We start from the raw sequence: 23,197 nt of genomic DNA on the forward strand, positions 1-23,197 counted from the left end.
CCGGGCTGTGTTACAATCTAGCAGTGCTATCAAGCCAAGTCTTTGTACATCTTGTCAAAACCGGTAATCCTAATCACGTGTTTTATCTCAGGGTTTTGCATTCACCTCCGAGTTGATTCTCTCAGGAGGCATTATCCAAAGATGGTTCAGTGTTCCGACACCAACTCCTGTAGGTCCGTGATAATCTCTCTCTATATATAGCTGACCTTTGGGGAGCAGGAGGGATATGATATGGCTCAAGTAGCAACATGAGCTGGCAAGACTTAATGCTCTGGCTCGGCATCCATGCAAGTCTCCCACGGGTTCTGTGGCATGCGGGGCAAGGAGATCAGCAGGAGTGCCACTCCGCAGAGGAACAGCAAGACGAAAGAGGCACAGGCACAGGCGAAGGACCAGGAGTAGTGGTAATCTATCCAGTCTGTCTCGTCGCTGGCAATCATCTTTTTGACTGATTGCCTCATAACCTCCACAGATATGATGATACACAGGCCTGGGGAGTGGGGAAAAGAAAGTGGTGAGCAGGGGAAGAGAAGTCAGAGCCACTGACTTGCTGCTTCTCAATTTTCTGCTGATCTGAATTCCAGGGCAACTGCTAGATATTCCTAGACCGCTGGATTAGACCAAAGGCCTGTTTCATCCAGCATCCTCTTCTGCACCAGGGCATACAAGGAACCCTCTTCCCCCACACTTGTTTCCCAGCAACTAGTACTCAGAGGCATTTTTAGGAAGCCCTAAACTACCGTGGCTAGTAGGTCTCAATGGCTTTACTTGGCAAATGAGCAGCACTTGGCACTCAGAGAAGCATTTGCGCAGTGCCTGTGGGCAACCCCTTCAACCCCTCATCTTTCCACTGGGTTGCACCGCTGCCCTCTGCAGCTGCAGCACGATCCCAGGAAAAGATGGGATCTGGCTGAAGGAACTGCTAGTGCCCACCTGTCCTTGGAAGTACCTTTCCTCTTCAAAACTGACACACCACACAAGCTACAGATGAACGTGTGTGTGCAGATAGCTACAGTGAAGTTGGAAGGGCAGGGTCCTAGCTGGCTGTGGAAAGGTGATCTGATATCTACCACAGCTTATCAATTAAGCGCAGGAACAGGCAATCGGGTGCCTCTGGGGACTAAAGGGCTGTAGTGTCTGTCAGGCTCCCAGCCCCACCTGATTTCCTGGACCCTGAAAAAGAAAAGAGAGTGGCAGGGGAGTGCTGGAAAGCAAAAGACTAGCCTCCTGCATCCATCTTATTACCAAGCATGCCTTGGGGGTCTGTCTGGATCCCAGCGGCGTTCTTTGGAAATAAAAAGGAGTGAGTACCACAAATGAGCGTTTTGTTCAGCACTAGGTGAAGGAGGGCTGGAATGGCACAGAACATCTCAGCGGGAGCTAGAAGGTGAGAGACGGAGCGATCTCATTTGCTCACTTTTTGGGAAATGGGTGTTTCATGATCAGCCATGCCTACAGCATCCTTTTGGTGAACATGCATAGCATCATTTTTATGGGAGGGTCCCTAACATGACCTCAAAATGGCAAAGGTGCTTGAAGTCCTGGAGAGGTATCCATCCTTGAATTTACAGGAGGGGGAATTTCTTAATGTGAAAAGGAGCAACAGGAACTATAGTTCACGAAGGAAGATATTTGAAGGTGGCAGGAAGGTAATTAAAGGCTAGGAAGCCTCTTTAGGGATCTGATGAAGGATAATGGTTTGCTGCTTCAAGTAGCCTTAAAGGTTTGCCCTCTACTAGTACTAGTTACTCTTAGGTAAAGAAAATATCATGGAAATGCCATGACTTTGTTTATCCTGCAAAAGAGAAGCCAAAACAGGCCCATACTGCCCTAGAATTTCAGCTCATCCTGAAGATATCAGGGACTTGTCCAGCCACAAACCTCCATGAGATGAGAAGGAATATTTACAAATGGAAATAAGCCTGTGGTCACTGTCCTGAAAGGAGGGAGAATTGTGATAAAATGGATTCTCTCCCAGGTAGGAAGTAATTATTTTCTTGATTGGCAAAGCTCTTTGCACCACCGTCCCCTTTCTCCGTTGGTCTTCCACCAACTCCATTCTTCCCATTCTTCCTAAATTTGATCCATGCAGTAAAGTTGGCATCCCTGTTCTACCTCCCCACCTGAAAACGTATAGAACATGGCAGCTGGCCTCAAGAGGTAATCCATCTTCTTCCGGAAGGATAAGAGGACACAAATGGTTCCGATGATGGAAAAGCCCACGCTGAAGATGGCAATGGCAGCTGCAGAAATGCTGTATTCTGGAGAGGCAAAAAAGGGAAAAGGTCATAGACAAATCTTCCAATCACAGTGGGGCTGCAGTTTCCGTGGGGAAGCAAAGAAAAAGCAAGAACACCAGCTATCAAAGATTTCAAGTGCCTTCGAAGGCTACAGATGCCCCTTCAGGAGTGTCCACAGAGTACAGTCCAAAAAGTCAAGATGGTGGCCACAACAGTGCAGTCAAAGCTCTGCCTAGTTTTTATGTGTGCCAGGAAGGACATCCCTGTGCACCTTCTGCCCTAAGAGCAATGTTTCCCTCTGGGCAATCAGAAGGGAAGGGCTTCAGAAATAGGAGCAAGTAAGCTAACTGTGCAAGGCATGATGGGGGTCAAGGAAACAATTTAGCATTAGAAATGTAGATGGTGGGATAGTGAACATATGAATGGAGTTGTGTTGTTCCTGGGTTCCCTTCTTCCCTGTCTGATTTTCCAGGAAAAATCATAATCAGCTCCAGAAGACACATGCTTGCTTCTGCAAAAGGGCAGTTGTGGTTTACTTTCATCTCCCATCCTTTTTTGTCTTGTATGGATTTCTGAGAAACCAAAGTAATATGGCAGGAACAACTCTGTGTGTTCTGAAATACAGCACTACTTACCAACTGGAAACCATGGAAAACAGAGGTGGTGAATCCCACCTTTTTTTTTTAATGACAAAAAGGGTGAAGATATCATAACCCACCCAATGGTCTGCTGGTTACCTTTTCAGCTTTCTTCTTCAACGTTTTTACTCAGCTGAACTTCAGTATTAGGCATAATCCTAATTAGGAGAAAAGCATTTGGGAAAAGCTGCAGGAGAACAGGAGCAAGATTTCTGAGCTCCCCATTTTACAGCCCTCCTACTGATCAGGCAGTTTTATCTGTTTGGTATGATTTAAACAGGATGAAAGCACCTGGGGGCACATGACATCTATTAAATATACTTTTGGACATCTTTTTTTTAAAATGTTTTTGAGATGGTTTGAACATTTTCTTCTTCCTTTCCTTTCCATGCATTCTCAGGATTTCCTCTGAAGTGAATAATAACAGATGGTTATGATCAAATGGGTTACTTCAACAGTGACTGTCTGTGCCTTTTCCTGGAGACTCTCAAGACAAATCCTTGCAGTTTTCTTGGCAAAGTTTTTTTGGAAGTGGTTTGCCCTTGCCTGCTTCCTGGGAGTGAGAGAGTGACAGGCCCAAGATCACTCAGCTGGCTTCATGCTAAAGTGGGACTAGAACTCATGGTCTCCCAGTTTCTAGTCTGGTGCCTTAACCACTAGACCAAACTGGCTCTCATTTCAATAGTAGCAAGCTTATAAATGCTAGCAGTCTATTGAATATACAGACTTGAATATACAAAGGCTTGAAACATCTGAAGGAGATTCTTGAAGTGCAGCAAAATAATACAATGAATAAGGATGAAGTTGATCATTTCCATAGAGTATAAAACAAATTGTTTTAGTGTACAAAATTCAACTAGATGATAGTTTGCTTCTTCCTCATGTATGTGAACCTGATATAAGTGAGCCTGTCATCTACTGTTTTATTTCTAGAGTCATCTGCTACAGAAGATAGCTAAATTAGGGAGGAGAGAAACCTCATAGAAATCCCTAATTTTTCTACCTCCCTATAGAGATGCTTGTGTATCCAATATGAAGATTTCAAAGAGATTTAGAAAGCACACTCTACATTCTAGAATAAAATGTGCTTGTATCCCAGAGGGTTTTGGTTTCAGGTAAGATTGGAACTGCCTCCCGCAGTCACATTGATCAACTCTTTGGTCTTTAATGTCAGCCAGGCATATGGGGATGCTGAGGGCAGGGCTTGGCTGCACCTTCTCAATCTCATCCTTTCATGATCCAGCTCTACATTACAAAAGAACAGTTGCAAGGGGCAGATAACTTCCAACTAGACTCCTGCCATAGGACAGGACAGTAGCAGTACTAAAAACATAGGAGTCCTTTGCTAGATAATTCTTAGGACTAAAAATAATGTTGTACAACATGCATGTGGCAAGTTTATCTGTGTAGAATGTATCATTCCAGAAACAAATTATTAATCCAGAGGGATAGTTAGAGCACATTCACTGTACAACTGCAATAAAGGTGTTTCGATTCCCCAATGCCATAACAAAGAAGTGTGTGATGGAATGTATCTACGAAAAGGAGGGTAATGTGAGAGAGCAAGGCTATCAGGAAGGAGGAGGTGCATTCCAGGAGGGGAAAGGAGACAAAAGACAATACAGTCTGCAGGAGGATCGTGGAAAGCGAAAGAGGTTCAGGATAGCCGCTCTCGAGAATCTCCCAGGGTATATCCACTGGTTGCAATAGTATAGATTTAGTCTGGCAAGATTCTGTCTATATGGTATAAGCAAATAAAGGAACTTTACTCAACTGGACTTGGGCTGGGCCTGACATCGTGGACCATCAAGTACTACTGCTGAAAAAGGCTGTAAAAATCAACTTACTAATGAAAGGCTAGGAAGAGCTCTCTTAATGAGAGAAAACCAGAGGCTCCTCTCCCACACTGAAAGCAGCAAGAGCTGGCTGTCACTCAGTTGTTCTGAGTGAAGAGGAAGAACTTGGTGAATTCTTTAACTGATCTTCTCTTAGAACAAATGGAAATGTTTCTCATTATACTTGGGACTTCAGGTTTGGGACTTTCACCACCCAGGAAGCCTGTCAAGTAAGAGATTCTTATGTGAGTGTACTCTAAGTTTTCCCCACTGGTGTCCACCTGATGTGTTGAGCCTACCGTTCTCAGAATTCTCAGTGTTGGCACCAACACAAGTGGAGGGCATCAGAATAAGGAAGACTATTCAGTATGTTCCTCCAAAGTTGAGGGGGCTGACTTCAGATTCATCTTTCCATAAGTATGCCATATGAATCTTCATCTCTTTCATTCGTACCCTTGGATGTTTTCCTCTGTAGCTCATTTTACTATCCCATTTTTGTTTGAAGCTGGGTCTGATGAACTGGATATATTTTGCCATGAGATGTATTGCTCTTGTGATGCAGAGGCTGCCTTCTTACCAATTCTTCTTACCTCGTTGTGTTGATACTTGAAATATCTCGGTGCTTTCTCCTGAGACAAAGTGTGTGAAATAGGAACAGTTGTGTTCTGAAAGAAAGGAGGGGAGAGGAAGAAAACAAAAAATTAATACTTGCATCTTTTAGCCCAAATCTATTCTGATTTCTATTGAATGCTGAAACAGACAAAGAATACAGAAAACATGCAGGGTAATCCTATATATTTTTTATTTAGAATTCAGTCCCATTGAGATCAATGGTACAAATGACAGAAAATAATATATGGTGTTTTAAAAAGCTGACTTTTCATTAAATAAAATTAATTGTTTATTCCTTCAAATAAACCACCATGACAGGCAGCTACTCTGCACATACTTTCTCAGATGTTCACTCTATCAATGAGGTGCGCGGAAACTGAGACCTTATACAGTATATTCAACATGTACATTCAGACATAGAGCAGTGGGATCCCCCCACCCATTAAATGTGACAAAGCATAGTAATTTTTCTGGAGCCTTTATATTTTATATAGATTTCTCACTTGTATCTTTCAGCCATGTCCACAAGATTGCAGCATGTAATCCATGGCAGCACTAACCTATGCATTTTGGGCAATTGTGGATCAACAGGTTTCACCCAGGACATACCACCAAATCTATAGCCAGACTCTACATTACAACCACATTTGTTCTGACCCACTTGACAGAGATGCTCAACTGACACCATTAAACCAGGCATTCAGGAGATTGTACTACCCACCCAATGAGATCAATAGACAAATCAATGGAGCCAGATCAATTCCTTGGGGACAAACCATGGAAACAGAACAACAGAATACCATTGGTTGTCACCTATAGCTTACACCTGAAACCACTTAAACACATTATTAATAAGCTACATCCCATATTGGACAATGACATCACGCTTTCTCAGGCACTGAGTGGTAGGCCCATACTTACATGCTGACAACCACCCAGTCTGAAGCAGATTCTCACAAGGAACATGAAATAACAGGACAATGTTGCTAACGTGAGAACCAGATGCTGGAACAAACCCAGACGTCTACTTTGCCTCCACACCTTTGCCTCCACATCAAGAGTACCATCACAGACCCCAACAAGTACACACACAAGATCAGAGGCAACTTAATATGCTCTTCCTTTAATGCCATCATCTTCCAGTAATCTGTCAATATGGAACAAACAGGACAAACTTTGCATAAAAGAATTAATGGACACAGATTCGACATCAGGACTCAAAACAAGTACAAAGAAGTATCAGAGCATTTCAACCTCCCAGGACACTCTGTGGCAGACCTCAGAGTGACTGCTTTGGAAAATTGGAATTTTAACTGTGTCACTGAGTGAGAAATTGTTAAGGTTTTAGGCAATCTCAAAAAATCTCAGCAAGCACAATGGGCTTTTAACAGATTAGAATTGTTAATTGATAAGGTAATCTGTCTCATATGATACCTGCATCTGCATAACCAACCTATCTTCCCCTCCCTCTCCCCTCACACCTCAGCCCAATTTAAATCCTATATCAGTCTAGCTACTCTGTGCACCTGATGCAGTGAGTTGCAACTCAAGAAAGCTTATGTCTTTTAATAAAATCTGTTAGCTGGAAATGGTGCTACAGACTCCTCCTGTTTGCCAGTGGGTTAAAACTGCAACAAAATAGTTTCAAACTAGAGGTCAGGAGGAACTTCCTGATGGTATGAGCTGTCAGCCAGTGGAACAGGCTGCCACATGAACTGTGAGTTGTCCTTTGCTGAAGATGATATCCAAACAGAGGGTGGATGGTCATCTGTTAGAGATGCTCCAGTGGCTCCTATAGTGAGCAGGGAGGTGGAATAGGTGACCTCCAACCTTGTAAACTGCTGCAGCTGAGGGTAGAGATGAACCTGGATTCTACAGTGCCAGTCGGATGCCTTACCCTACATCACCCTGGCTACCATGTTGCCATCAGGCTTTCACTCTGGCTACCTTCATTGGTTTGTTTTGACTGCTTTTGTTGTATGAGCCCAGATAAGTAATTTTGCATCTTTGCAGATGTGATTTTCTAGGATATTTCCTTGGAGTGATTTAGCACAAGTCATTGAACTTGACTGACACCTTCTCTTGCTGATGTCATCTCCCTCTCCTTCCTTCCCCTTCCCTGTTCCAGAACTTCTCTTTCCTGCTGAGACATGTGTGTCACCTTTTATCCAGGACGGAACTTCTGTTCCATTAACAGAGTACGGGGGGGGGGGGGGGGATGGCAGATTCTCCTACCCTGTTGTTCTGTACCTGATGCGTATAACAAGTCTATGAACTTGTTAAATAATGTTTTGTTCTGGCCACACAAGACTTGATGTCTCCGTCTTGATGCCTTCAGCTTAATGCCCAGTCTTTGCAGGCTATTTAGCAGCACTGCTGATTGTCACAAATGCACTACAGGGTACTAAAAAGAAGATCTGCTGATTTCTGAATTTGAAGTATACAAACTGATGTTTTTATCCTATTAATTGAAACTTTCTTTGAAATGATGCTTATATTGCTAATATTCCCAAGTTCTTTTCACATGTTATACATAGATTAATGTTTGCTTTGGACAGGAATTTATCAGCTAGCTTCCTTTTCACCCAGTGTACTAAATCATGGTTTGATTATTTACAGTTTAGTGAATAGACTGCAACTGACTGGGACCAAATTTTTCATCCTGGGGACTGCATTTCCTCCTTTTCCTCTGCTTGGGGGCTATAGAGGGTGTAGCTAATGGTATTGCATAATGAATTATGACATCACCAACTAATTTTTTCAGACTCATGTTTCTCTTTAGGGCACTTTCTAAGTAGTTAAAGAGTAAAATCAGTGCGTTATGATTTGCAGAAAGTTAAGACAATCAGTTTGCCCTTAAAACCAACCAAGAGAGCTGGGCAGGGTTAGGGGTTATTAAGGGATGTTCTGCAAGGCTTTAAGCTTCTATTTTGCCTTTCAACTTCCCTCTCCTCCATCAGAACAAAGTAAAAAAATATGCCCAACATATATTTGTTTCTGTTGATTCTGTTTTTGATTCTGTTGATTTTGATTCTGTTGATTCTGTTAATGTAACCTTACAATAAAGATAGAGCTAGTACTCCTGGTTGTGCTTCTTGTCTGGGCTACCTTGAAGGGCTAGCATCAATCTTGCAATTCTGAAAGTACCCCTCCCGTCCCTTACTTTTACTCTCCCAAAAACTAGGAAGGGTCCGTTCTGAGACACTTTCTCTACCCCTCCTCCTTTGGGCTCAGATTTCGTTTATCAGACTGGTGTCTAGGCTGCAGCTCTTCCTGCTGTCTCCCAAGGTCATTCCCACATACCATTATAGGTAGTCCTTGTTTAGTGACTGCCTTGTAAAGTGACCGTTTGCAGTTACAACAGTGATGAAAAGGTAACTTTGTGACCAATCCTCACATTTATGACCTTCACAAGTCTGTAAAGCAAAGGAAAGCCTATGTAAGATCATAAGCACAGTCACAGTTTCACTTAGCTACAACTTCACTTTACGACTTAGTTGCTGGTCCCAATTGTGGTCACTAAATGAAGACTACCTGTACAAGCTCACATGGAAGGCAGCAGTATCTTTCCTACCCTGCTCTAAATAAGTTCAGGCAAAACAGTTGACACAGAGAATTGAGTCCCCTCTCAGACTGCAGACAAATAGCCATTCCTCATTCTACTTGGAGCCAAAGCTACAGTGATCACTCAAACATCTTCATAAACTTGCAGGAAGCAAATCTACATCTAATGACCTTCCCAACCCACAAGCAAGACAGAGGGAAGCTGAAAACCTCCAGCTCCAGAGACTCAATCAGTGAAGAGAAGAAAAATACCTGCTTGTGGAGCAGATGGAGGAGGTTAGGGTTTATCCTTGTTACTGTGGTTGCTACTTTTCTAGAAAGCTTCATGATCATGGAGTCCTCACTTCCAACATCCATTGTGAAAGGGCTCGGGGGCACTGAGCTCAACTCTTCAAAGCCCATTCCCTGCAAGGCCTCAAACCCTGTAGTTTGCTCAGAACAGAAGCCAGAGGCTATGGGTTAGATCTCTTGACTTCTGTCCACAGAGGACACTGTAATTGCCAGGTATTAGCAAAACAGGGACTTTTATGGAATTAGCTGTGGTGGCAACAGTGGTAAATCAGGAGGACCAGCAGAAGAGGTAATGGTATACCCCCAGAAGACCATATCAATGGCCCCACTCTGTTCATCCCTAGTTTGGTATGCCAATGAGAAAACCTGGAGAAAAGGCAGATTAAGCTATTCATATTGTTCAGCTGAAAAGTTTGGAAACAGAAAACGTTAAACATTATACACTTCACCGCAGTTAGGAAGATAGTTTCCTTTTTAATATCAGAGCAACTGGAACTGGGCAATCTTAAATGCCTGCATGGACCCCTCCTTTGAAATAGAAAGATAGTGCCCTCTTGGTTAGGAGACATCATCACCTTCCATCCACTTGCCCGAGAATGTGTGACTGAGCTGTCCAGCAGAGAAATCGATGGAGATTTGTGGTCTACTGTTCTACTGTTCCATGAAGCTCTTCCTTATGAACTTGCATTGCAAGAACAAAGGAGAATGAGTTTGTACTGGTATGATTTGTGGAAATTATGTTCTTTCATGTTGTAATTCTCAACATGCAGTAGTAACAATAGTTTTATTCCTTCAAGCTTTGGGCCAAAAGAAATGAAATAGAAGTGCAGAAATAAATTAAAAGCTGACAATAATCACTAATCATCCAAATCTATCATGGGGGGAGTTAAACACTTAGGGTGGGTGCTTGCCACCACACAGCCTAGAGGAACATTTGGTGACTTTCTTAATGGGAGGTGGGTTGGGGAGATGAGCTGGCTTTTCTAAAGAAGAGAGATCACTTTTCATAAAACATCTCCTCTGGCAAAAGACAAGAAACAGAAGAGCAGCAGGTTGTCCATGATGCCTTTACTGCAAATATAACTGCAACTGGTATTTTATTTTATACATTTTATTCCCACTCCCCCAGATAGACAGACTTTATTTTTTCCCAAAAAGCAAAAGTGGTCATATTCAAAGCTGGGATCACAGAGCACATCCTTGCACGTCCTTTATGAAATGAATCCAATTGCCCAACTTTGCCCAAATCCTGCCATGGTCTGGCTACCAGATTGAGTTGACCACATTTGAACTAGAGAGCTGTGCAAACCCAGCCTTTGTTTACTACTGACCAAGATAACTTATGTGCAGAATTGGCAGCTCTTGATACGAAATGATTGGCCTGTGAGAATGAGTATTTTACCAACACCACAATTAGAATTTTTTTTAATTAAAAATGTATTGCTACAAAGGCAATCAACACTATAATCTACACAGAGTAGCTCATGCTCAGATACTGAAAAAGAAAATAATACAGTAAAATAGCCCAACATCCATAATCATAACAAAAGAAGAAAACACATCACTCAGCAAAGGCTATATAATTTTGATGTGTACAAAATTATGTATGGTGTGGATAAAGTGGACAAGGAGAAGCTATTTTCCTTTTCCCAAAATGCTAGATCCAAAGGAAATTGAAACTTGGAAGAATCAGGACAGATGAAAGGAAATTTTTTTTGCACAACACATAATTAAATTTGGAATTTGCTACCATGAAATGTGGTGCTGGCTACCAGCTTGGCTGGCTTCAAAAAAAGGACCAATTCATGGAAGTCTTGGGGATCAGTGGCTATTAGCTTTGATGGCTGTGTGACTGCCCCTGAAGGCCATCTGCTGGGAGACCAGTGGGCTTCCTTGTGCAGTTAGCTGGCCACTGTGAGAACAGACTGCTGGACTAGATGGGCCAGGGGTCTGATCCAGCAGGGCTCTGCTTATGTTCTCATATAAAATTACAAATAATTACACAATTAATACTAATATACCTCTAATAGATGACTACCCTAACAAATCAATCCTTAAATCACCAGGGGTTTGGATATTCTCAGCCTCACTATTAATAAAAACCAAAACTTTGAATCATATTAAAGAAAAGTTATCCTTACAATAAGACAATTCTATTCCCCCCCCCCTTTGATTAGTTAAAAGTTGTCCCCATAATTTTATTTTATTTGAAAATCTTATATGGTGCCCAGCTTTTTGATGGGTACAGGGTAATGCAACCCTCTCTATGGAGTTCTGAAGGGCCTTTCATCAGACTCCTGTTGTGCAGGATTAACACTTGATCCTCCATGGCTGTGTAATCCTGTCTGTTCCAGAACAGCATCGTGCCAGGCTAGTGTTGTAAACGTGGGTCCATCAGGCAAAGCCAACTGGGGTTTTAACTTGGGCAAAATACCACAAGGAAAGGCTGAAACACTTGCGGCAACTAACTCAAACACAACACACAGCACTGTAGTATTTTGCATCCCAAACAGCCTGTCAACTGATTTTTATGGATGAAATACAAATTTATGCTCCAAAATACAACTCCAGTTTTAAATTTTGAAAGATGCTGGAAAGCATTTTGCTAATGCAGTATTAAGCAGAGTTATGATCTCTTATTTAATCTCTGGGGGTTCAGCTCATCTACAGGAGCTGAAGAGCACCATGGTTTGCAAAACAGCCTGGGGATTTTGGTGTCTGAACACAACATATATTGTTCTACCTTAGGCAGCCAGCTTCATCCACAGAAGGAGACAGCGCCAGTGAAAGAGGCCTCAGCAGAGGAAGACCCCTCCTGTTGTTCCCTCTGGGTCTTCGGGCCGGTCCACCTGCTAGAGTTAGGGAACACAGCACTGAGTTCTCCCACCTCCCTGAATCTGACTGCAACCTCAGGAGCTTGCTATCCCCATCATAGCACTGAAATCGGATCCAGCTCTGGCTGCTGCTGCATTTGGAGTGGGAAGAGGAGGACCCTGTCTTTTGCACAGGCAGGCGACAGAAGGTCTTGGGAAAGGGATCTTAGGAGGCAGCATCTCTGTAATGTTGGGAGACGCAGGGCCTGTGTCTTCCAGGCTTCATCAAGTGACAGTGGTAATGGTGATAGGACAGTAGAATGTGGCTTATCAGATAAGGAAAAGCATTTGAGGGACAGGAAAAGTATCACAGCCAGGATTCAAAGAATGTTACTTAGATCTGTTAAACCAAGAGCTGCCAGGATATATAGATAGCTAGATGATGATAGCTAGATGATAGATAGATGATAGATAGATAGATAGATAGATAGATAGATAGATAGATAGATAGATAGATAGATAGATAGATAGATGATAGATAAATTTCAATCAGCAGTGCCCTGCATCTCCTAACAGGCTGCTTTTGAATTTGATTTGGGATATGGTATGGCAGTGGTATGTCTGTGTGTGTGTGTGTGTGAGACAGAGAGTAAACAGAGCACTGGCCTTGTGTAAGCCTAAGGCTGCAACATACTTTTCTCTTAATTTTCTCTTTGTAAGTGCCACCGAGCACAGGGTGGTTTATTGCCAAGTGGGGGCAGACATGCAAAGGCTGGAAAGAGCTATTTGGATTTCAGCCCATGCTTGCCTGGGAAAATCAAGGCAAATTATGACATGATCTTATGCTTTGCTTACCTTATTAAAACAATATAATGGTTTGAATAGCAATGTCATCTCTACTTTATGCAAATACATATACTTAAGAGAACAGAACTTAATTTAGTTAATACATATTTGAAGCTATGTTTTTTGAGGAGTTGAGCTTCAAGGAAAATAATACATGCAACTGAGAAAAATCATAATGCACAATTCAGAAATGGTGGGCCCAACTCCTTTGCTCAGGTCAGGGCCCAAGCAGCCCTTTGGGTCCAGTACAAACTTGAAACACAAGCCCCTTGCCACCACATTCTCATGAAATACCACTTTAAGTTTTAATTCTAAAATTAACACAAACTTTAATTCTAAAATTAATACAAACTTCCATCTATTATTGCTATTGTAGAGTCATCACTTAAGGCCCTTCCGCATGCCTGTTCTCTCCTCATAGGCCTCCTCAGGTAACCACAATGACAGATGATGTCACAAAGCATGACAGAAGTAATGAGACAAGCATGGCGATGTCACAAAGCATTGAATGCAAATATGTAAATCACATGGTTTGCATTACACTATGACATGTTTCACCCCCCCACCTTGACCCACCCTGCAGATGCTTAAGTTTCAGTATCATTTTCACATCAGCTTGTGGTTCTTGTCTCATAGCAACCTCCCTGAAAGTGCAAAGAGCTCCAGAGAAATCAGCCAATATTCCCCTTGACAAGCAATGGGGGAATGCAAAAATCAGCAGCCCCCTTGTGTCAATCTCTTTGGCCTCATCCTCATCCTTGCTTTGCACTGGGTGATTAATGGCTGGCTGCGGTCAGGATGAACTTTAAAGCCACCTCTTGACCTAAATTAAATGGACCAGGACAAGCATAGTGTGATGCTTGGAGTAACATGGGAATTCCTGCCAGCAGGCAACTACTCACTCCCAAGCTCCACCATCTGTGTTGCAAAAGGCAAAAGATTGATATGATCTAGAGAAACCAGCTTTACCAAAGCACTCTTTCTTTTGCTTTTATTGATTTAAGGGCAGCCTCATGAGACACTATGGAGGAATTTAGCCCAACATCCATTGATAATTGCCTTCTCATGTTGATAATTTAGTTACAACAAAATGCTACTATGCGGATTAAAGGCAGTTGTAATGCAAACGGAGACTGCAGCCATGAAATTAAAAGATGCTTGCTCCTTGGGAGGAAAGCTATGGCAAACCTAGACAGCATATTAAAAAGCAGAGACATCACCTTGCCAACAAAGATCCGGATAGTCAAAGCTATGGTTTTCCCAGTAGTAATATATGGCTGTGAGAGCTGGACCATAAAGAAGGCTGAGCGCCGAAGAATTGATGCCTTTGAACTGTGGTGCTGGAGAAGACTCTTAAGAGTCCCCTGGACTGCTAGGAGGTCAAACCAGTCAATCTTAAAGGAAATCAACCCTGACTGCTCATTGGAAGGATTGATAATGAAGCTCAAGCTCAGATACTTTGGTCACCTAATGCGAAGAGAGGACTCTTTGGAGAAGACCCTGATGCTGGGAAAGATTGAAGGCAAAAGGAGAAGAGGACGGCAGAGGATGAGATGGTTAGATAGCATCACTGAAGCAATGAGCATGAAACTGAGCAAACTCAGGGAGGCAGTGAAGGACAGGAAGGCCTGGCGCAATATGGTTCATGGGGTCACGAAGAGTCGGACACAACTTAACGACTGAACAACAACAAACAGTGATTTAACCACTCTCATCACTATCCTCAGAGGAATCAAACAGGGCTTTATTCTTACCTCCATATTGTTCAATGCCTATAGAAATGACATCATTGTGGCCCTTTCTAAACCAGAAGTTCACTCTCCAACACTTGCCTACTATGTTATTTCAATTCTCTTGTATGCAGATGATGTGGCCATTTTATCCGTAATCCAAGTGGGCCTTTGTAGACGCGTAGTTGCTTTAGTCTCCTACTGTTCTAGGGATTTTCTGAAAATCAATTAATCGAAAACTAAGGTCCTTGTTTTCTTTAGAACACACTTATAAATGGGACATTGAGAAATGATCAGTTGATCAAATTAAAGACTAAAGGTTGGAAGTGGAGACCTAGGTCTCCACTTCCAACCTTCACTTGCTGGAAGTGAGTCAGTTTTCTATTCAAAACGTTTCTAACACAATCTTAAAATACTACATTCCTGCAGCAATGAAATTGCGAAAAGCAAAGGTTCTGAACTTGTTATATGGTGTGCAACTTTGTGCAACTTTGTATTTATAAGGATGCCCCTACTTGAGAAGCTGTTCCATCTACATTTCTGAAAGCCATACTTCATGTCCCTCGCTCAACTTCAGATGCCGGCTAGAGCTTGGCTGCCTTCCTCTTGAGGCCCACCTGAGACTTTGCCATCACAGACTTTAGCTGAAACAATCTTTCACTCAACTGGATAGGTTTTCTGATCAGGATAGATTCTGATCTGGCATATTATGGCCTTTCACTCCTGGCAATCTCCTCACTTAGCCCAGATAAAGCCTTAATCAAACTTAAACAGAGGATTTGGGTTTTAGATCTACAAAATGACAGAACTAAAATCATTCAGTCCTATTATGGTGCAACTGCAGGTTCTCTGTGGATAATTCCTAACTACCTTTGCAACCTCCTACATATTCCACACAGGAGATTTTTCTACCTTGGCTTGAATTAATGCACTACCTATCATGGAGACTACAGTATGGGCAAATGCACTAGTCTCCCATTCCACAATCGTACTCGTCAGTAATCCATGGCATCTGGCACTCATAAACCCAACTGTCAGAAGTTCTAGTTGTCTCTCTGATCAAGAAATTATAATCTTTCTTCTGTAAGACTAATCTTGGACAACCAAGCGGGTTCAACTCCCCTTCTCATAATTAATTGTTTCAGCACTGGTTTTTAATGTATTTTAAAATTTGTACTTGTGCTTTATTGGTCTGTGACCATCAAACACTTATTTGATTTTGATTTTTTGTGTTGCAACATTTTTCTGTTGCAGTTATTATTATTTTTTTTTATGCTATAGGGGAGCTGGAAGTTAAGCAATTCTGCTCTCTAAGGGATACTGAAGGCATGTGATCATGGATCCCGAGACCATGTTCAGATAATGAAATTTAATCCCATTTTTGTTACTTGGATATAGGGAAAATAAAACTTTTTAAGATTCTCCTTGGAAAGCACAATCAGACTTTCCTTATGCAGTGATAATATCTGTGTAAGTTCACAACAAACAGTATCTCACTGTCAAAGGGATTTATTTTTTCCTAAGTATGGATTGATTGAAAAGGAAATAAAGAAGGGATATTTGTTAACTGGTTGGCCCGGAATTATTTTTTGAGCTGGAAAGTATAGGACAACACATTGGCAAATTGTAAATATCCATTGCATTGCCCCTTAATGATTATTTAATACTTACTCTTTTTAAAAAGCTTATTCTCTTCTTACGAGATATCCTGCTTCATGTTATAATGCATATTGATGTGCTACTAAAATGTATATCAATGTATCTGCCTGCTTTTGGCTTGCGTACTTATCGCCATGTTGCCTCTATAGCATACCTTAACAAGAACAAGAACAAGAACAAGAACAAGAACAAGAACAAGAACAATATACATTAGCTGGAAAATGTGGAGAACATTCTGAGTCAGAGTTCCTCAACCTTGGCAACTTTAAGACGGATGGACTTCAACTCCCAGAATTCCCCTGGCTGGGGAATTCTGGGAGTTGAAGTCCACCCATCTTAAAGTTGCCAAGGTTGAGGAACCCTGTCCTAAGTTGTGCAATCAGGCTTCAGAAGACTCATTCATCTTCTGTTCTTTGCATATCACTGTGCTCCCCGTTAGCTGGAGTCCTCCTAACCCTGAGGAGTTAAAGAGTCGCAAGAGGTGCTGCAGTGGAACGGGAATGGCCTTCTCCCTGTTCTCATAGGCGGGATGGATTAATTGTCTACCTATCTGTGTAGAGGATGGCAGAGACGCTGTTGGCAAAGGAATACAAGAACCGTTAGGGGAACTGCTAAGAGAGAATAAAGGAGAGAGTAAACAACACCACAGTCCTGAGAAAGGAGGGACCCTGAAAAAGAGACTCAAACAACTCCAACTTGATTCTGTATGGTATAAGAGAGGCCAGAGGAATGCCCTGTCAGGCTTTCAAAATGCTGTTATACCTGACAACACTTGTCTTGTTCATTTCCTGACCTGGCCTATCTTGAAGGGCTACCTATCTATGAATCTATGAATATCTATCTATCTATCTATCTATCTATCTATCTATCTATCTATCTATCTGTCTGTCTGTCTGTCTGTCTGTCTGTCTGTCTGTCTGTCTGTCTGTCTATCTATCTATCTATCTATCTATCTATCTATCTATCTATCTATCTACCTATTTATCCATCCATCCATTGAAACGTCTGTGTGTGCACACATTCTACGTTAAGCATTCTTGTTGGGTGATCACACTAATCTACTTCCATAGCACATTGTTGGATAAATGTAAAGCTCGTAAATCACAGCTGTCTTAATAAAGCATATCCATAGCAGTGCAACTGAAGTGTATTTGCTGCCTTTGATGGATGTCAGCATGTACCTGCATAGGGGGGACTGAGAGAAGAGATTCACGGCCCTCCATTGCCTTTCAAATCTGCACAGTAAACAAAGAGGCAATTATAGAGATGGTGAGTTAAGTATGAGCAGCGTGACTGGAATTGATGGTCCGTAACAAAGATCGGCCTGCTGGGAGGTGGGGGGGCAGGGGCAATGAGCATGCCCAGAGAGCAATTTGATGGGCATTCTTGGGATTTTAGTAAAATGGGTTGTAAATAACAGCACTGGATGTTTTTCTTGGCTTCCTGTCATCCGAGACTCTCGGAAATTCTCACATTTCCTCAGAATGGCAGATCCTGTAATTTGTTACTCACAGCAATTATCTTTTATTATTTTTATAGTGCTCTCAAGACACTTAGTGCTTTGCAAAATTAAATTAAAGGGCTGAAAGCTTTGCAATCATCTGCTCGCTTTCCTGCTAACAAATGGCAAGCATTCAATTTGTCTTTAGACTAGCTTTCTTTTGATAATCACAGGCATTCGGAATGGGAAAAGGCAACGTTCTCGAAGATAAATAGGAACTCCTGTGGTTTTCCCCAAGCTGTGTTGAAAAACAATTACAATGTTCCAGCCCCTGGCCACGCAGGCTGTCACGGAATTCCAGGTACCCGGGTGCTTGTTTTTAAAACTCTTCAGAGGTTGTGTTTGTGGTTCTCATTACTAGATGATTGGACCACAGTGAAATAGCTGTCTCCACCTTGATTTATAGATTAATTCACCTCTAGCCATGGCTGCTCAATTTATTTGCTCAGCTTTGACAAAACATCTTTTCCTGGAGCCACATCTCCCTTTCAGTGTAACTAATAATTTCAATAGCGTGAATAGAGCTTTCAGTTGCTGGAGATCTGAAAGCTATGTTATGCATTTCAACTCAATATTAATTTATTAATCACAATAAATAACCAAAACATCATTTGGTCCTGTAGAAAAAATTATTTACATGCAACTGAATGATTGATTAATAGACTTGTAGATTCCCAAGCACATGAGGAAGCCTGGTAGATTGGTGAGTGGGTGCCACAAGCAACAAATCCCCACTATTTGGACTGCCACTTTCCATTCTGACTTATGAGAATACACAGTGAACTTCCTTCAGATCCTGGGAAAGAATACATTAATTAATTTCTTGGGTTCTTTCTCAAGGTTATTTATTACTCCCTTAAGCTTTACAGAGGAGGGAGGAAGTTGTGTGGGATAATCTCGTCAAGTTGGATATTTTGATACTGGTAGGAGTATCAGCAAAGCAGACCTCATCAGTTCAGCCTCAAGCAGGGCTGGAGAAATTACCTACATACTACCAGAATAAACCTTGAACCTGACTGTTGGTCAGTAAAGACAATAAGAAGAGAACTAGACCAACTTCTGTTGGACTAAGGCCTTTTCCTCACTTGCCCCTCACCACCACACATGCATATAACCTCTCTTTTCTGCCATAAACTGATGGTGATTACTCTTCCCCAGCCTATATCTGTGGCAGTTTAAAGTTATCCATAGCTCTTCCAGTTCTAAATTAGAGTTTTCCCTCTTCCCCCAATGCAATTTTTGCTGTAGATGTGATGGCCTGTTCCATTGACCACTTGATTGCTGAAGTAGTCAGGGTTTGGGTTCTGTCCAGCTCCTCTTAGCCCCCTGAGACTTCTTTGGCGGCTGGGCATTGCCCTCCATGGCTTGAGCTTCCGGAGAAACTAACACCAACTTCTGCAGAGGCATCTGCACTTCAGGCTCCTTATCAACATATATTTATAGTATGGGCCTGTTTTCTGAAAGGGCGCCAGCCCCGTGCTGCACAGAAGATTGAGAAAGTAAACCAGGTTCTGATGGCTGGTGTGGGTCTTCCAGGCTGTGTGGCCGTGTTCTTGAAGTTTTGTTTCCTAACGTTAGGAAACAAAACTTCAAGACCACGGCCACACAGCCCGGAAGACCCACACCAGCCATCGTATGCCGGCCGTGAAAGCCTTCGACAATACATTAAACCAGGTTCTGCCAGTTTTGTGTGTTGCTAGGTCAATTACTATTGGAGCTACTGTTGGTTTTCTGCTACTTCTGCCCACAAGAGGCTTTGTACAAACATGCTTTTACTGTTTTTATTCTTTTTCATTTTCTCTGAGGCCACCTGGAGGAGGGCTATAGCTATTGCCTTGCCTGGGCAAAAATCTCTGGACCAGTCTCATATGGTTGCAGTTCCTCAGGCTGTCTGCACAATGCTATGCAATGCGCCATGCTTACTTCACTGCAAAGTCATACAAAGCTGGCCCCAGATGAAGGTTGGGGACTGAGGGCAAAAAAGTTGGCTGTGGACCAGGAATTCAAAATCAGCTCCAAAGGCATCACTAGTAGGGCAAAGATGCTGAGGGATTTGCAAAGACTGTAGTTATTAGTGAGGAGAGAGAGAAGGAAGAGGTTCACAGTGCAAAAGTGGTAGGCTTTTGGGGGGGTTCTACTGGAGACAGCTGGGTGTGGACCTAAGTGGCAAGGTCAGGACAAAATAAATCCAGAATAAGCCCTGGCTTCTGTCAAGGCTAGCATGTTAAGCAAAGACAATTTCCCTTGACGGGAAAACAGTGGCCATGTGATGGACTAATGTATGAAGTCACATCCTGGCAATCACTTGATGGTAGAATTTTAGTCCCAAAGGAGGAGAAAATGGTTCTGATGCCTGACATATGAAGATAGGTGATGAAGTTGCCCAACACAAGAGGTTTTTCTTGAAAATAATTAAGAGGAATACATAATGCTGACATGACGCAGCAACAGCAGGAGGAAAATGGGTGGGAAGAGGGGTCTCATTAAATTGGCAACTGCTAGGAGCCCTTAGCGGTGGCTGCGTTTTCCTGAAGCCTAGGGCTTTCTTGGGAGCTACTATCGAAGCAACTACTTTACAAAGCAAATGTCATAATTTTCCAAAGTGAAATCCATCAGATCTGTACATTATGCTAGTTGTCCATGCCACCATTTTATGTACAAGTGCTCAATTGCGTTTACCATTTAAAGCCATGAAAATCTTTAATGTTTTTAAGAAAGCAAAATAGAATGTGACCTATCAAAGTCTACTGTACCTCACTAGCATGTTGGAATCCAAGGAAAACACTGGATATGGAAGTTCTGGAAGGGGAAGAGGAAGTCTGCATGTTCTATTACAGCTTTCCTTGTGGGGCTTTTTGCTACAAGGCCTTGCTCAGTTTTAAAAGCAGCACAGGTCACATGACTTAGGTGAAATAAAGGCCTGCATCAACATTGTCATGGCATTGAGCACAATGCTGGATAATCCCAGATACAAAAACAAGGCAGCACTCCAGAATTTCTTTTTTTAATTGAAGGAGTTTGGGCAGGCACATCAAATAGTAAAGTGAAGGAAAGTGCACCTGTTGATACTATTATTATTATTATTATTATTATTATTATTATTATTATTATTTTAATGTATTGGCCGCCCAACTCCAGTGGACTCTGGTGGCGTGCAAAACTAGGGAAAACATAAAAACAGCTAAAAATATTGAATCACACAGACAGCCCAGACTAAAATACTCTGCTAACAAAACCCACAAAACAAAACAGGGGCCACTAAACAATGACAAACATCAACCCCAGGCCTGGGACCAAAAGCCAAGTTTTCAAGGCTTTCCGGAACCCCAGGAGAAGGGGTGCCATCCTTATCTCTTGGGGGATGCTGTTCTAGAGGGTGGGGGCTGCAACAGAGAAGGCACACTTCCTAGGTCCCACAAGATGGCAACATTTAATGGAAGGGACCTGGAGTGCACCAACTCTGCTGGAACATACTGGGTGGGCAGAACCAGTTGGAGATAAGTGGTGTCTCAGATATCAGATTTTCTTCACAACTATTAAAAGAATCAGGGACAGCACAAGATGTCCAGTTGCTCCTTCCCTTCCCTTCCCTTCCCTTCCCTTCCCTTCCCTTCCCTTCCCTTCCCTTCCCTTCCCTTCCCTTCCCTTCCCTTCCCTTCCCTTCCCTTCCCTTCCCTTCCCTTCCCTTCCCTCCCCTCCCCTCCTCTCCCTTTGGCTTAAATGTGAAAACAGCCTGGGTGATCTCACCCATCATTCATTCCCTCTGAGGCATCCTCCCTCAGGACAAGACATGGCAGTCTGAGTGGCCACCTGGGAGGCTGCAGCACCATAGGTTTGGCCGATGCTTGGGCCACCTGGTAGATGCTGTTCTTTGGAACATCTACCCGATGCACCCCTCCTCCTAGCAAGATGCTGGTGCTGCTGGAAGTTCTAGTGGGTCATCAGGAGTCCTTCCCCTTTGTAATGTTTGTGACAGCAGGCAATGAGTGGTAGGGGTCCTCTGGCAGGGGCAGAGCTTTATAAAGGGCTGGAGCTGGCTGGCCTCAGCTGTTGCAGGACAGAAAACCCAGCTGGAGGCAAGGGTCTCACGCTACCTGAATGGAGGTTGGGTCCTGAAAGGAATAGGAATCCTCTTCCTTGCTATCAGACATCCTGCCCACTTGTAAATGCCCCCTTCCTGTCTTGCCGCATTCATTCTGGAAATACAGTTGCCCTGGGTCTGATTTTACTGAAGAGAGTTATCTGTTCTGAAGCGTCTTCTGTAAATCTGGTTAAGTGGTCAAGGACCCCAAGAAAGAGAGCAGGCCTTGGAGGTTTCCATCATCTCTCTGCACTTGGGCAAGAGATTGAGTGGGTCTATAGGCCACTTGGTCATGTCTTCCCCATTATGGTTAAAGTATCATATCTCCATTTCAGTAATTGCAATTATTCTAAAATTATAGCTGCATGTATACATTTGGACATGCACATTTTATACAATTCTGCCTGAGTCCTTGTTTTTTTGTTATGTAAGTGACCACCCTATCCCCAAATCTCTAGTCAATTCTGTAGTTCTTTTTTCACACATGGTGTGGTTACTCTACCTAATTAGACTATCATGTTCCCAATGCAGAAATCCTACTCTAGTAGCCTGTATTTTCTCTGCCTTGACATCGCTGTTCCAGTCTAGTGGAATAGAAAACACCCCCATTTTTTTTCTGAGGCCAAACCGGCAATATAAATATACAAATGAGTAGGTTGGGAATGAACTCTATTCCTGGCATAAGGACCCTTGCGAATAATCAGAACAGATTCCATGTATCAACTATACACAATATGGTTCAAACACCGTCCTTGCATGTCTACACTTTTAAGTATACACTGTATAGGATCTGTTCAAACCTTGATCAAATGCATGAGAAAGGTGGAGATATTTTACCAGAACCTTTCTTTGCACTTAATCACATTGATATTCTTGGAGTTGTATGCCAATACTCTATTAGGTTTGCAACTGCCCGTTCTTTCTGTTCCCTTTTATTGCATTTTTCCTGCTAAACAGAACAGCCAATGAGCATGGTAGTAAACAGCCATATAATATCTGCCAAGAGAGATGGAACCTCAAAGAAGTGAGAACAAATAAACCAGGGCGTTAACCTGAAAACAAAAGTCCTGGCCGAGTCGCATGCCCTCCAGAGTTCTAAAGCAAGTCTGCCAAGGTGCTTACATAGGGATCAGAGCAACATACCTCCTGGCAGGCTTATTGGCCCACAACCCTGTTCCTTGTCCATCTTGTTTTCTTCCATGAAGATCCGTTTTATACAGATCCGCCATAACCCAAAGTGAGCTGCCTCACAGGTAGTGTTGTATTCCTCCACCTTGGGACTCAGCACAGCCCAGTGATCCGTCACCACTGCGGTAAACATCAAAGCAACACCTATCAGAATAATAGCAAAAGTCACCCGGACTTTGAAGGTCTTGGCTTCAGACAT

General features: G+C 42.6%; 1 protein-coding gene across 1 annotated transcript; it reads right to left on the minus strand.

The window, feature by feature from the left end:
* Positions 1–263: 263 nt before the first annotated feature.
* CACNG1 (calcium voltage-gated channel auxiliary subunit gamma 1) lies at positions 264–23,197 on the minus strand. The gene is made up of 4 exons (XM_007439023.2): positions 22,954–23,197; positions 5,304–5,378; positions 2,124–2,261; positions 264–490 (listed from the first exon to the last, which is right to left on the minus strand). The coding sequence occupies exons 1-4, from the start codon at positions 23,195–23,197 to the stop codon at positions 264–266; spliced, it is 684 nt and encodes a 227-aa protein (XP_007439085.1).

This window comes from Python bivittatus, unplaced genomic scaffold, assembly GCF_059951505.1.
Source record: "Python bivittatus isolate LINGU-HERP-01145 unplaced genomic scaffold, Pbiv_v1 ctg000220_np1212, whole genome shotgun sequence".
In the NCBI taxonomy this organism is placed as follows: domain Eukaryota; kingdom Metazoa; phylum Chordata; class Lepidosauria; order Squamata; family Pythonidae; genus Python; species Python bivittatus.

Coding starts and splice junctions, on each gene's coding strand:
- CACNG1 (XM_007439023.2), bottom strand. CDS start 23,197: ATGTCTGAAGCCAAGACCTTCAAAGTCCGGGTGACTTTTGCTATTATT. Junction 2,262..5,303: donor TCAAGTATCAACACAACGAG/GTAAGAAGAATT, acceptor TTGCCTCTCCAG/AATACAGCATTTCTGCAGCT. Junction 491..2,123: donor CATGTTCTATACGTTTTCAG/GTGGGGAGGTAG, acceptor CCCACTCCCCAG/GCCTGTGTATCATCATATCT.